This window comes from Terrapene carolina, unplaced genomic scaffold (genome assembly GCF_002925995.2).
Source record: "Terrapene carolina triunguis isolate 2854851 unplaced genomic scaffold, T_m_triunguis-2.0 Scaffold33715, whole genome shotgun sequence".
Lineage (NCBI taxonomy): Eukaryota > Metazoa > Chordata > Testudines > Emydidae > Terrapene > Terrapene triunguis.
The window spans coordinates 2407916-2423022 of NW_020698066.1; the positions used below are offsets into that span (position 1 = coordinate 2407916).

Genomic DNA, 15107 nt, shown 5'->3' on the forward strand with positions numbered 1-15107 from the left:
TGTTGTGCATAATGATGAGAGGTCTCAGAAATATGAAAAATTATCACAGTACTTTAAAAGATCTACAAATCATTTCATTACAATTTAAAGCTGTCTGAATTAAGATCACTAAAATTTCAATCAGGAATCAGATTAGAAGCTCAGAACATCAGTGGGTCTTGCAACAAACTGCTTTGAAATCATGATGAAAGTGAGATTAAAGTAATTCAAAACACAGCGGTATGAACTCCTATTAAGATACATATGATAATTATGAATCTGCTACATGAACAGTCAGAATTTTGAGACTAAGACCCTCACATTATCAAATATCATTCTTCAGGGGTCAAACTTGGTAAATCCAAACAAAAGCTTACATCAATCACTGATCACTTTATGATTAACAGAATACATGTGCACCATAGTACGGCATATAATATAAATCTTTCTCCCATTTGTTGCTTCTGAGTGGCAGATCAAGGTACCTTTTCCAACATTAGTTCTGACATTCAGCTGGTTAATTACTGTTATATGATGTCAATAAATTAGTAAACTTGTTTCATAGCCAAACTTCAACCTTGCAGTAGTCTTCTCACCCACACACCGAGGGCAAAGAAATGTTTTTTGACAGGTGAGTAAGCCATCATTAGCTTTTCATTATCATTTTTTTCATGGTAAGAGTGAAGGAGTAGATTTTGTGCCTGGGATGGTAAATTTGCATAAATGATTTTGCAAGGTTGATTTAAAATAAAACATTAGATGTTAAAAATAATTTTAAGACTTCCAATTTTGAATCAAACTATTTCTATACAAATGCTATTCTTTAAAAAAAAAAAAAAAAAAACTTCCCAAGTACAGTGGTAATAAAAGTTATTTTCCAAATTACCACATTATAGAACATAAGATTTCATGCTATGTCATACAGAATATGAACATTAACTATGCTGTTTGAGGAACATACATACTTTACTGTGAAGTTTTAAGTTGTTGAATTAAACTGTGGAAGCTCCTTCACTGGAGGATTTCAAAAGGAGGCTGGATAGCAATCTATCTTGGATGATTTAGACACAACAAATCCTGCATCTTGGTAGGGGGCTAAACTAGAGGACCCTTGAGGTCCCTTCTAATCCTATGGTTCTAGGTGGGGCAGGCAGCACTGTCTATTATTAAGGTCCATCACTAGCACTTTTTAGATGGGATGTTTTTCTAAAAGATATGCTCTACTAACTATTTTGGGGGAGTTCTATGGCCTGTGTTATACAGGAGATCAGACTAAGTAATCTCAATAGTATCTTCTGGCCTTGCTATCTATGTATCCATGAAGGTTGCCCAATACTTCCCATCGTAAGACCCTGTTTTCAGTTGCTCATAATTCTGCCAAACTTTAATCATTTGGGCTGAAACTTTTCATGCTGGGTATCTGATTCAGGTTGAATTTTATTTGAAAATTTCAGCCAAAAAGGTTCAATCATTTCCAAGAGCAAAGCTGGGGAAAAATAATATGTTTTGTCCATGTTAAAACATCCCGGAAAACATTTTTTTTTTAAAAGGTCTAGTGTCCCCACCATCAGTGTTCCCTCTAATTTTTTACATCCATGTGTGGAATGAATTTTGTTATGTTCACCAATATGGAGGTGATGTGTGGCGGGGGTGGGGCCGAGGGGTTCAGAGTGTGGGAAGAGGCTCGGGGCTGGGGCAGAGGGTTGGGGTGTGGGGGGTGAGGGCTCCAGCTGGGGGTGAAGGCTCTGGGGTGGGGCTGGGGATGAGGGCTCTGGGGTGCAGGCTGCCCCGGGGCTGCAGCGGGGAGAGAGGACTCCCCCCAGTCCTCTCTCACCACAGCAACTCGAGGCCGGGGGAGAGGCACCTCTCCCCGGCTGCGGCAGGGCTGGGCTGGGCCAAGCCGGGGGAGGGGTGCCTCTCCCCAGCCACGGCAGCTCCGGCTGGGCGGGGCGCTTCTCCCAACCTGCGTGGCCCTTGATAGCCCGCTGTGCAGCCGTGCAGCTTAGAGGGAACTTAGCCCACCATATTTTTGAGCAGTGACTTAAAATTTGGCAGGGATGAGACTTTTGCTGTCCCTATGAAAATCCGTTAAATTTGGCCAAGTTATGAACCTGTTGTGAAAAGTTATAAACCAAGTTATGAAAAACTGCAGTTCACACATGCATAGAAGATTTCTTCAAGTTTAGCTGCTAAATTCCCCGAAGATTCTGTCCACGTTGGGCGTGGACTAGATGACCTCCTGAAGTCCCTTCCAACTCTGATAGTCTATGATATTCTATGCTCCTGCCCAGGGATGAGCAGGACTTTCCCTGCAATTGCAGCCCTCGGCTGTGTCAGGTTGGGCCTGGGCACCTGAACTGACAGCAGATAACCTGTCTTCCCTGTGCTCTCAATAACTCCTCCTGCTGGGCTCAGGCAACATGGAAGAGAAAACTGCCTTATTCAGATGCACAAGGAATAAGAGCAGGACCTGCTGAGGAGAGGGTGGTAGGGACAAGGACCCTGGTAAAGGGGAGAGACTGGTCTAGAGGTTGGGAGGTGCGGGGAGAAGAATATTGGAACTGGGAGTCATGACGTATGAGGTAGGGGGAGGAGCTGTGACAGGTTAGGCAAAGAGACTGGGACTGGGAGCTGGGAAGAGAAATGGTAAAAAAGGACTGGGAGCCAGCAGGTGTGTATGGGGGAGGAGGCAGGGGGAGACAGATCAAATAAGGAGCCCAGGGAGGAGTGAGGGAGAACACTGGGACTGGCTGAGGAAAGAGACTGGGATTGAGAACCAGTGGGGTGAGGAGAAGGAAGGGGAGTCAGATCTGTTGAGGAGCTGGGGAAAGAGGTGGGATCCTTAGATAAAAACAAGGAGGTCACGGAGAGAGTTTGGGAGTGGGAGCCAGTGGGGATGGGTAACTAGAGGCCAACGTGGTGGAGAGAGAGAGAGACTGGATGAGGAGCCAAGGGAAAGGGGCACTAGGACTGGATGGGCAAGGAGACTGGGAGTTGGGGACTGGTAATATGAAGGGGTGAGACTAGAACTTGCTTGGCAAGGAGACGGGGACTGGGATGAGACGCCTGAGTGGCGGCAACTGGGCATGGCGATGAGAAGAATGGGACTGTGACGATAGGCAGGGGTAGGGAAAAAGACAGGACTGTGACAAGGACAGGTTAGAGGGATGGGACAGAAAGGTCTGTGCCAAGTAGAGCACACTCCCCTCCAGAGCCTTCATGCATCTCACCATTCCTCTGCTATCCGCAAATATCTGTGAAACCCATCAGCAAAGTGCTCCATTTCTCTCTTGTCTTTACAGAGGATGACAATCAGTTACTCCATTAGCTCAACTGACAGAAGTCTGTGTGGTGGATCTAAAGCTTCTATGTGGTATCAATATGATGCCACATGATGGAATTTGTTTTTTCAGTTTGCTTTAAAAAATAATAATAAAAAAATTAAACCTAGAAAATTGCACACAAAAACCTATGTTAAAATAATGTCATCAATGTTGCAAAGTCAAGCACTAAAAGTCAGGAAAAGCAAGAATTAAGGTTGTCTGTGCAAGCTTAATTTTGTGCCTCCTTTTGCAGTCTTTAATAACATGACTGTATACTATGTTTTCCTCAAGACCCCTATGTCATTCAGTGCACAGTCCTGCTCCGGGAATTAATCAGGGTAGTATAGTGAAGGAGGCTGTTGTCTTTAGGACCCGATTCATATCTTGCAAAACTGGAATGTGTGTAGTGAATGAGGCAAGAGACTGCAGGAAGAGAAATGATGATCCCACGGTTGAATGCTACCCTGGAGAATTGGATTTTTTCCCTGCCTCAGCTAAACAGTTTCTACATGATGCTAGCAAGTCACTTAAACCAAACTTGGGCCTGGTCTACACTACCCCCCCACTTCGGACTAAGGTACGCAAATTCAGCTACGTTAATAACGTAGCTGAATTCGAAGTACCTTAGTCCGAACTTACCGCGGGTCCAGACGCGGCAGGAAGGCTCCCCCGTCGATGCTGCGTACTCCGCTCGCCAAGCTGGAGTACCGGCGTCGACGGCGAGCACTTCCGGGATCGATCCGGGGCACTTCCGGGATCGATCCCAGAACATCGATTGCCTGCCGCCGGACCCTACGGTAAGTGTAGACGTACCCTTAGAGGTGGTAGCTAGTTGTGTGCTCCTCATTTTCTGGGTGCCTGACTTGAGACCCTGGAGTCTGACTTGCAGAAGAGAACTCACAGCTGCAACTGAAGTCTTTGGGAGTTGAGCTTTGAACATATGAAGTGCTATAAAATGATAAATACTCTGAAAAATAAAGGTCCCAATCATCTCAGATTTGGAACTCAATATGAATGGATGCTTTTGACCTTAATCTCTGTGCCTCAGTTTCCCATCTGTAAAATGGGAAAAATACCACTTCCTGCTCTCACAGGAATGTTGTGAAGATAATTCCATAATATTTCTGAAGCATTCAGACACTTACAGAGATAAGTGGCATAAAAAAAATCCCATGAAGAAATTAATAATTCTGTCTTCAGAGCAGAGTTTGAATTGTGTGCAGTAAAAAAGGCCTGAACATTGAGAAGAAAACAAAATATTGAATTTTCTCATTAAGGCTACGTCTACACAGGGATAAAAAACCTGCAGCTGGCCCGATCAGCTGACTCGGGCTTACAGGGCTCGCTCTCTCTGGGGCTGAAAAATTGCTGGGTAGACATTCAGGCTCAGGCTGCAGTCAAAATTCTGGGACCCTGCGAGGGTGGAGGGTCTTTTATCCCTGTGTAAAGATACCCTTTGTGAGCAAACATAACGCATACCCATAAGGGGGCCAAATTAAGGGTAATGAATCTGTTATTTTCTTGAATCTTTCTGTGATATCTACCTTAGGGATCTAGTTGAGGAGACCAGTCCAGATGGAGAACTGAAGATTTGACATGGCTGACATTAAGGGAGTGAAATAAGTCCTGGGAAAAAATCAAGTTCTCTATTACAGTTCAAGCTGGAGGGAGTTCTCATAAACCAAATGAATTTGATCTTGGTGCAAAAGTAATGTCATCAACTAAAACCCTTGTCAAAATCCGTGGAGAACCTACTTTACTATGTTCAAGCAGCACAAGGAAGAAAAGAGATTTTTTCCTCTGCAGCATCCTCTTTACGAACATACCTTTCCACTAAAATAGCTGCTTCCTCATACAGTTCCTCATGGCAACACATCTTAAGCGCAAGATCAAACTCCTGGATTTGTTCATAACATCTGGATGCATCTCGGTAGCACTGGCTTCTTTTATAGAAATACGCAGCATCTTTTATCTGCACCATAATAACTCTTATTAATTTTGCAGTCTTCTAAATATTTGAACAATACCAACAGAAAAACCATGGTATTTTTATCCATACAATGGAGAGAGAAATGGATGCAGCCAGTTCCTATGACCTTCTATTGATAAATCTATTTTAACAATATTATCTGGATGGGAATGGTTATGTTTGTAACGATAAATGTATTAATTAAAAATAATCATCATTAGAATGGTGAATTGTTTTAAAAACTCAAACATTTTAAAGTCAAGAAATTGGAAATTAAGCTAAAAAAAATATATACTAGGATTGGATTTTCAAAAGTGCTCTGCATTGGCCGAACTCAGTGGTGGGCAACCTGCGGCCCATCAGGGTAATCTGATTACAGGCTGAGAGACATTTTGCTGACGTTGACCGTCTGCAGGCACGGTCCCCCGCAGCTCCCAGTGGCCACAGTTGGGAGCTGTGGGAAGCGGCAGCCAGCACGTCCCTGCGGACCACTGCTTCCCGCAGGTCCTAGTGGCCGCAGTTCGCCATTCCTGGCCAATGGGAACTGCGGGGGGCTGTGCCTGTGGACGTTCAACGTCAGCAAAACATCTCACGGCCCATTACCCTGATGGGCCACATGCGGCCCGCAGGTTGCCCACAACTGGCCTAACTGTTCCTACAGAAGTCAATGGGAATTTTATCACTGACTGCAATGGGAGCAAAGTTAGGCTAACGCAGAGTGTGTTTGAAAACTCTTATTTTGAACCACAATGTTTTGTTTTTTTTTAATTACTGAGATATCGGAGCTGCAACCTGGTTTTTATTTGGGGTGCATTATTCCATCACACAATTTGAGTTGTTTCTGCACTTTTTCAGCAAATGGATGATGATAGAGTTCACAGGCAATGGTTTAAACCATAAAATTATAATAATTTGTATAACTCTATATTAGTAATAGATTGTTATTCATGTTAGACCAGTTCAGGCAGAAACTGTCCACTTGGCACATAAATTGCTGAAGCCAGCAACACCTGAATGGTTATATCAAGTAATAATTTCAGTCTTAGTCAACTATCAAACAAAAATAATTTTTTCTCCTTCCCCCACCCACTGGACTGTATGGAGATAAAGGTTTCCGAGTTAGAAACACCAACAAAGCCAAAGCAAGAATGACTACTCTTTGGCACTGTGGGGAATGGTAAAGAAACCTAATCTTTGAATGTAGAGTCCCTGCTATTGCCTCTTCCCTCCTCTTATTTCTGTTCTGTGATGTATGTTGCTCTTGGACATACGATCCACCTGAAACACACTGTGTTTTACTTATGACTCTACCAGTGTGCCGTGAAAGAACATTTATCTAATCTCACCAATACGAATATGAGATAACGAATACAAATTTTAAAGCGTCCTGTCTAGGACCATGATGTTTAAAATCCCTAAATAGATCTAAAAATCCCATAATAAGACAGACTCCATTAAACACTATGGAGGGGGGAGGGATAGCTCAGTGGTTTGAGCATTGGCCTGCTAAACCCAGGGTTGTGATTTCAATCCTTGAGGGGGGCCATTTAGGGATCTGGGACAAAAATCTGTCTGGGGATTGGTCCTGCTTTGAGCAGGGGGTTGGACTAGATGACCTCCTGAGGTCCCTTCCAACCCTGATATTCTATGAAACACTGGGTGGGGGAGGGGGAAGAGGATTTTAGTACCTTGCCTAATTTTTCACATAGTTCTGCACAAAGCTGAAATTCTTTTGCGTAAATCAGACATTTCAGGGATAGTTTTGGTTCTCCACATTCCAAATAGGTCTTAGCCAAGTACATATAGTCCATCTGTTTTTCCCTATTTAAAACAAAAAAGAAAAAAGATCACATATGCACAACTAATCCAATTTAACATTATTTTTTACAAGTCTGGTATACCAGCAGTTCCATCAACAAGAACATGTTGTTCCCTGTATTTTCCAAGAAACACTACTAATAAATTCAGTTATATTTCAGCACTTACTTGGGGCTGCTTTTCTTTGATTGCACATTAAGTACAGCATCGTGCGCTAAGGCCAGTTTTTCCTTCTCAATTGCGCCTCCTTTTTGGTAACATTTGGCTGCCACCTGAAATTAGATAAATGACATGCACATATATGTATGTATGCATTCATGCATGTGTCCCTTAAAGCTTATCACACATTCATACAATTTTCTTGGTGAAACAACCTGTCTGCCTAAAAAAGTGTTACATTTCATTTTACAGTGACATCAAGGGAAACATTAACATCAGAAAAGCACCTGGAGGAAGGGGAGGGACAGCATTTGAGTACATTTTTAATATGAAGACAAGCTTCAAAATAAGTTCACGCACAATTTTAACTAAGAATGTTTTTACAATTAACCTGAAAGCAGGGAAAGCTGCATTCTGGGTGGACTGGCAACACAAACAATACTTTCCTACTATATCAGACTCTAAAGGGTTAATTGATATGTCAAAGGGAACTAGCTCCATTTGCGGAAGTCAGTAAACCCTTCCTTGCATATTTCCCTGCATCATCATGGGCCCTGGGCTAAACTCAGATGTTCAGTATTCACAACCATATAGTTAAAAAATATTCAGCACATGCAGTAATGGATTTTTCAAAACATACATGGGCAATATGAACTGCCTGAGATTAGAAGCTGGTTCTCCAACATTTAGACTATGCACAAAGCAACTGACACACAAAGTTAGGGAGGTGCTGCCTAAAAAGCACTTATTCAGTTCGAGCACTGTAGGATGAAAAAAGATCTGTTCAACGTAGAGCAAAATCACAGAACATGGACTATTTGTTTACATACAAGGTTAATATACCAGTACTGTCCTATGACAACAACAGGGGAGTTTGAGAGGGAGATCCCCTGCTGAAGGAGGAGTGAGCACTAATTCTTGGCATGAGTGGGCAAGCTTGTCTGTCTGGTTTTTCTTTCAGTCTGTTAAAATGTATAGTGGTGGTCTGTCGGTGACTATGTGAGAGTGTGGGCCAGAGGCCTGCTAGCTGAGTGGTCACTAGCAAGGCTCTAGCCTTCTGTCCTTTGAACCTTGATCATCCTTCTGATCACCATTCCCATTTGTTAACGAAGGGGAAAGGCTGACTTAGGAGACAGGGGCTTAAAAGCCAGATGCTAGGTGACCACGGGGAGCTAGCCAACAGAGGGCAGCATACAGAAGAGTCTGAGAGGGAGCTTGTCGGAGGGAGAAAGAATCAAATCAGCATGGCTCGGAAAGGCTGCACCGCCAATGCTTCTGGCTCCTCCACCTGCACCTGTGTCCAGACAGAGAACCCAACCATGGATCTCTACCCAGGTCTTGGTATGGATTTGCAGAGACCTTGACCTGCATTTCCCCTCACAGAAAGCCAGGCTGGGAAGACCATCCAGTGTGAAAGGTGTCTACTGGTAGAATCTCCCAGGAAGCATATGGGAGAGCTACAGGAGGAGGTGGCTAGGCTGAGGAGCATGTGTGCACAGCAGGAAGACCTCCAAGGTGAAGGAAGCAACTGGCTGGAGAGGACTGCAGTACTATCACCAGGAAAGGAGGAAATGGCTTCTTCACAGGGATGAACCTGGCTGCTGGTTACTTCTGGCAGCAGGCAGTGCTCCACCCCTGCTCCCAACCTACTGTCCATATTTAAAGAAATGGTATGCTGTCCTGGCAACAAGGGATCCAGAATCTCCCCCAGACCACTGGGGGAGGAGGAGAAGCCATGTATTTCCAAGGCTGAGAGCATCATGACCACCACTCCCAAGAGGAAACAGAGGGGGGTGGTGGTTGGTGATTCCCTTCTAAGGAGGACGGAGGGATCAGACTACCTGTACCTGTCAATAATCGGGGGACAGAGTGAGGGCAGTGGTTTCAGCAGATGTTACTGAGCATGCTCAGTCCATGTGAGCATGCTCACTACAAGCCAAGCAACAACTTGGGGGGGGATGTGACCCTGCATGACCCCCCACACATCGCCTCTAGGAGCATCCACCTGTTGGCCTGACCTGGCATCCTGGGAGTGCTCCAAAATAGCCTCCTGTATGCAAATCACTCCCAGCTACGTCTGTGTACACCCGCAGCCTGCCAGTCACACCTAGGCTCTTATCAGCCTCGGTTATACTGCAGAGTGACCTCAACACACTTCTAGTCACAGATTTCCTCTCGGAAAGATATATCCTGTACTGCCCAGCCCTCTCCTGGACAATACAAGCTTACATAAAGACCATCATTTAATTAATAGAAATGATATGTAGGAGCTCCAAGGATCTCTGTAACACGGTTGGCACCAATGTCTCCCGGGTGCCTCCTTTCTGGTAGGATGTGAGCCTGCTTTTCTCTCTGTTCTGACAATGGGGTGCCCCTCCCTTCCCCCCAGCCAACGGTTGTTCAGCGGATCTTCAGTGACTCCGCCCTCTGGCTGAGTGTCACACACTCTCCCACATCCAGGATATACAGTCTCTAGTTCTTTCTCATGGCCCTGGTATGGAGCCGTAGCACCAAAGCTTCCTTCCCAGAGGCACTGCCTTCTTTAACAGTCCAATAGGGGCCCACCTCAGTACCCTCAGTTGGCATCCTTTTTGGCAGCCCTCCCTGGGCTCTGTCTTCAACCAGACCCAGCAGTGCCCATCACGATACCCTCGCCTGGTCTGGGTAGGTTCTGAGCTCAGTCCTCCCTGCAGTGAGCTGTCCACAGTCCTGATGCTCTTTCAGCTGGCCAGGCACCCAGTCTTTGGCAGCCTTCCGTGAGCTCAACCCTTCCTGAAGTGAGCTGTCCACGGTCCTGTCCTATCCAGCCAGGCACTGGTCCTCCCTCTTCAGCCTACAGGCAGCAACTGACTGCTCTGCATCTGCTACTTCCTTTTATATGGCTCTTCTGGCCCCTGATTGGTCACTCCAGCAACCCCTCCTCGAATTGGCTGCTCCCCTTCAGCCACTCTAGGCTGCCTGGAGGACTTCTCCTCTGCTCTTTTCTGGGGCAGGGTGAGGCAGAGCTGTGAGGCCTCCAGCAGGGGACCTCCAGACCTACTCCACCCCATCACAATCTCCCACATTTTCCTTTGCTTTAAGTTAATCCCCTTTCTTACAGCCAACCATTGTAGCCAGAGATATGGAAGGATCTTCCGCTAACTTCCTCACTGGTCTAAGGAATCAGTATTGGATATAGATAATCCCATTCCTTCCAGAACACACCATCTTTATCAGATTAGGAAGCTTTTTTTTTTCTTGGCCTGTATGGCAGGAGTACTGAACACACAGTTTGTGCTTCCATAGCATTTTTTTTTAAACAAGAACTCTATATGCTGCTGTCTTCAGGAAATGTAATGCACCATTCTGATACCCATCACAGAAACTTAGTCTTATAGTTATTTACTTGAGAAATAGTCAGAACATTTCCACATTATCAACTGACCAGACAGACCCAATTTGGACGATATTAGCTAGCAATCTAGCAAATAATAGACTTTAAAAGTCAAGAGTTCTAACGGGCCTTTTTAATAATATTGTGCACACTTTAAAATGATGGTTTCATTTTTTATTATTTAATATTTTATGTGGACTTTTATATTGCAGCAAAATCCTTTGGTTCTCAGATATTACTGCTAGAAAGAGATTAAATAGATACAGACATAAACCACACTGTGACCTTAAAAGGCTTTGGGCTCATCACCCAGATCATTATGATTTCAAGAAATTGAGTGTCTTGCCTACAACACTGTTTATTGAAATAAAATTTTAAATGGTTCAAAGTCACAACTTTCAACTGACTCATATTTTTGTTACTGTAAAACAGCCAAACGATTCTAAAGTGACTTTTACGGATACAAAGAGAACAGGGTCTCAAAACTGAGATAATGTAACTTATCTCAGATAAACATATGACTTTACCTTCCAACACTGATGCTTAGCATAGTATTCTCCTTGTGCAATCCATTCTTCTGGGGTTGAAGTTTTAACAAACATGCTATCATCAAAATCTGGGTAGTGGAGAAGATGGAAGACAGTTATTTTATGTTAGTGATATGGTATAAGAGAAGACACTTAATATATGTCAAAGCTAAGGATTATCATCATTTTACAGTTTTCCAAAATCCCCATGATTTACACTCAAATCAACTGATCACACCAAGGGGTAAATTAGATTTTTCCTATTTTTTTCCTTACCTTTAAAATTGACAATTCAAGTTTTATTTTAAAAGGCCTCTAAAAATTGTAATTACTACACAGGCAACAAAGATTAGAGTAACCTTACTGTCCCTTAATAATAAATAGGTTCTTTCATTTGCTAACAACAAGTAGTTTCATTTAACTGAGACAGTTTTTCATAATCAATACTCAGTGTTTATGGGTTGGTTGCATACCTTCCTCACTTGTACAGGAAAGATAACAATGAGATGTCTCACAAACATTGCAGATATTTTAGAGCTAAGAAAAGTATAGTATTTTACTCTTAAATGTACAACATTAGAGGCAAGCAAACACACACACACACACACACCATTCATCATATTATGATAATTCAAAAGCTAGAAATATTTGCTAAGAACACGGGAATTTTAACTGGTTTAAAACAAACAACAAACATTTAGTGGATTATCTTGTTTTCAGAGTTTTTATAGGAAGTTTTGATGTAGCTTTTACCTTTGTTTTCATCTATTTTGACAACTTGAACAAATTCCCTTTTGATGAAATATTTAAAAGCCGGAGCCCGCTTGTCACTGTTTTCATCAAAGATCCAAAGATTGACCCTGGCTCTTGTAATGGCAGTATACAGCTGCTTCAGCTCTCCGTTGAGCATCTAGGATAGAGTGATTAAAAAGACAAATGACATGATATGTGCAGGAAATTATATGAGTGCATGGTAAAAGGAATGCTATGAGTACATACAGAATTAACTATTTAAAGTAAAGTATCTTAAAATAAGCCACTTTAAATATTAAGGGCCTGATTTTGAATTATGCTTGCAAAAATGCATGTGCAATTTTGCATCTAATTTGTGTGCAATTACTTGTACTGCAAGTTAGATAGTTCCATACACAAAGAGCCAGTTTGGTGTCTAAAAAACATTTACAAATGAAGTTATTTATTTTTTGCACACAATTATGGACACTTCAAGTACAAATTAAACATGCAATTTCTCTCAGAATTTTGAAAAATCTGGTATTAAGAGTCTGGTTCACTACTGCATCCCTCATGTAACTTCATTGCTTTTAATAGGTACAACAGTATAAGATTGGAATAACATAGAGGTCAATTAGTCCCTAACTCTTAATTCGTTTTTTAACTATAACTACTTGAACTAAGAGTTAACTATAGAAGATCTTTGCCTTCCCACCTGCTATATGTCCAAAAACATACAAACTTCTAAATCCTCCCAAGAAAATCATGTGTTCGGTAAAAGCCAGAAAAAAGAAAAAATATTGATGGATCTGGGATTAATTAATTACAGTATGTAATATTACTATATTGTTGAAAGAACTGTTATACATGAAAATGCCAAATAAGATTTATTAAGAGTCTTTCTTGAACTTTGAGATTTTTCTTAGTTTGTTGTGTGCTTGCTATCTCCAAACAATGTGTTATAAAAAAAAACCCAGAGTTTATCACCTTGTACATTTCTGGATTAAGCACCAGAGATCTGCTTTGAGTAGCAATATTTTTCTCTAAAGGTGTTTCGATCACCAGCTTGCTTTCTCCTAGTGAATCAGAGGAAGGGGTAAAAGAAGAAATGATCTTCCACTCTTTGTAAGCCTATAATTTGAGAAACATACAAAGATTTCAGGTTAGCTGAATCTACTGCGTCCCCATGCCTACATATACGTACACATATGTAATATATATTTTAAAACCCCATGCACATACATCCAAGATTTTGCATGCAGCAATCTACCTATATCCTAAAAGTTGTGGATTGGGGCCTTAATTTGTAGAAATACCATACATAATTCTCAACTAAAATCTTTATTAAATATAATCTTTTCTGCTGCTTTTAAATTATTGCATCTTTTCTTTATTAAATGAAACACTGTTTCAATAATGTCGAATTTGTGGTGCAAACCTGAAAAAGTCAAGAAAACCAAAAAGTTAAGCTTGATATACAGTCACGAACTCATACTTCTGTTGCAATCACAACCTTAAGTAATCAAATTAAGAAGTCTTTATGGAAAAAAAGCTAGGTATTATTGAAACTCTTGCTAACTGTAATTTAAGTCAAAATGATTTTATGTTCCCTGAGTGCAAAAAACAAACAAAAAAACCCAAATAACTTAAGTTTCTTTTATATTCATACCTCAAAACATGATGCTTACATGGCAAAGTCAGTTAATAAAATAGTTTTTCACTCTGGAGACCTGTATCCAAATTCTGCCTCATTAAAGAGGACTCATCCTAACTTTTGACTAGACTTCTGTGAACAGTGCAAAACCATCATACAGATGGCTCTCTTTAAGAAAAACCAGAGATTTGACTTATGGATGCTAAAGGTTCAGGGGCGGATCCTCCTCTCACTTATGCTGTTTTAACTTTTGACGTCAATGGCATTACTCCTGATTCACATCAGTGTAAAAATGACAGGAGGATCACTCTTTGGGACTGATGTATATTAGCAGAGCTATGTTAAAAAGCTCAAGAAGTGCACAGTATACCCAAGCTCTAGCCCAGTGGCTCTCAACCTTTACCAGACTACTGTATCCCTTTCCATACCCCAAGTTACATCTCACTTCAAAACTACTTGCTTACAAAATCAGACAAATACAATACAAAAATGTCACAGCACACTATTACTGAAAAATTGTTTACTTTCATTTTTACCATACAATTATAAAATAAATCAATTTGGATACAAATATTTTACTTACATTTCAGTGTATAATCTACAAAGAAGTATAAACAAGGCATTGTTTGTATGAAATTTTCATTTGTACTGACTTGGCTAGCGTTTTTTATGTAGCCTATTGTAAAACTAGGCAAATCTTTAGATGAGTTGATGTACCCCCTGGAAGACCTCTTTGTACCCCCCAGGGTACATGTACTCCTGGTTGAGAACCACTGCTCTAGCCTATACTGCTGGTCTGTCACTTTCCTGAACCCAGCTCATATCACAGAAAACTTTTTAAATGAGAAAAATAAACACCAGAAATAAGCCAGTGCAACAGAAGATGCAGCAACCCATGTAGGGATGAGCGAGCAGCAGCTCAATTTGCTTACCAGTGAGCCCTGAGTCCTATTCTGTAGTGGAACTGACTATCTCTAGAGAGAACTGTATATATTTCCTCAGCTAGGACAGTTAGACCAACTTCAGACCAACAGGAAGAAGCAAAAGCGGAAAATAAAGTGCAATTAAATACCTCAGAATCTGTGAAAAAGTTGTAAAGGAGGACATCATCAAATTCCAAGCCCTTTGCTTCATAAATTGTTAGCACAAGTGCTAAACTAAGTTCCTCTGGAATCTTATCCTTCACCATTTCATTCGCTACCAATATCACCTGCCAAAACATAAATGCATTAGTGATACATGAATCAAAAAGACAACATATTTCATTTAGAGAGTGGAAAATGAGCAATTAGTGATTGCAATGCAAAGTTATCTAAGAAGTAGACTACAGTAGGTATCAATGTAGTATTAAAACTATGTTAACTCCATGGATACTTCAGCACGTTCCAGAAAAGGGGTTGCTAAGCTGCTTTCTGGCTGCCAGAACAGTGACACACTACCTATTATTATGAGACAGATGGAGTATTAGTGGAAGAGAAAAATCTGAATGAAAAGTGGGGCAGGACTGAGCAGAAATTACAATGAGAGAAAGTCAAATATACCTGTTTTTAAAAAGGTTCTGAAGCAGAAATGA

General features: G+C 41.7%; 1 protein-coding gene across 4 annotated transcripts in view; it reads right to left on the bottom strand.

The window, feature by feature from the left end:
* Positions 1-15107, bottom strand: part of LOC112109098 (TPR and ankyrin repeat-containing protein 1) — an 80920-nt gene that overhangs the window by 8634 nt on the left and 57179 nt on the right. For all 4 annotated transcript variants that reach the window (XM_024203485.2, XM_024203487.2, XM_024203486.2 and 1 more), the window contains 7 exons: positions 14607-14744; positions 12868-13011; positions 11902-12058; positions 11149-11237; positions 7258-7361; positions 6960-7092; positions 5129-5274 (listed from right to left, as the gene is read on the bottom strand). In XM_024203485.2, coding sequence (XP_024059253.2) covers positions 5129-5274; positions 6960-7092; positions 7258-7361; positions 11149-11237; positions 11902-12058; positions 12868-13011; positions 14607-14744 — 911 coding nt within the window. The remainder of the gene's footprint in view (positions 1-5128; positions 5275-6959; positions 7093-7257; positions 7362-11148; positions 11238-11901; positions 12059-12867; positions 13012-14606; positions 14745-15107) is intronic.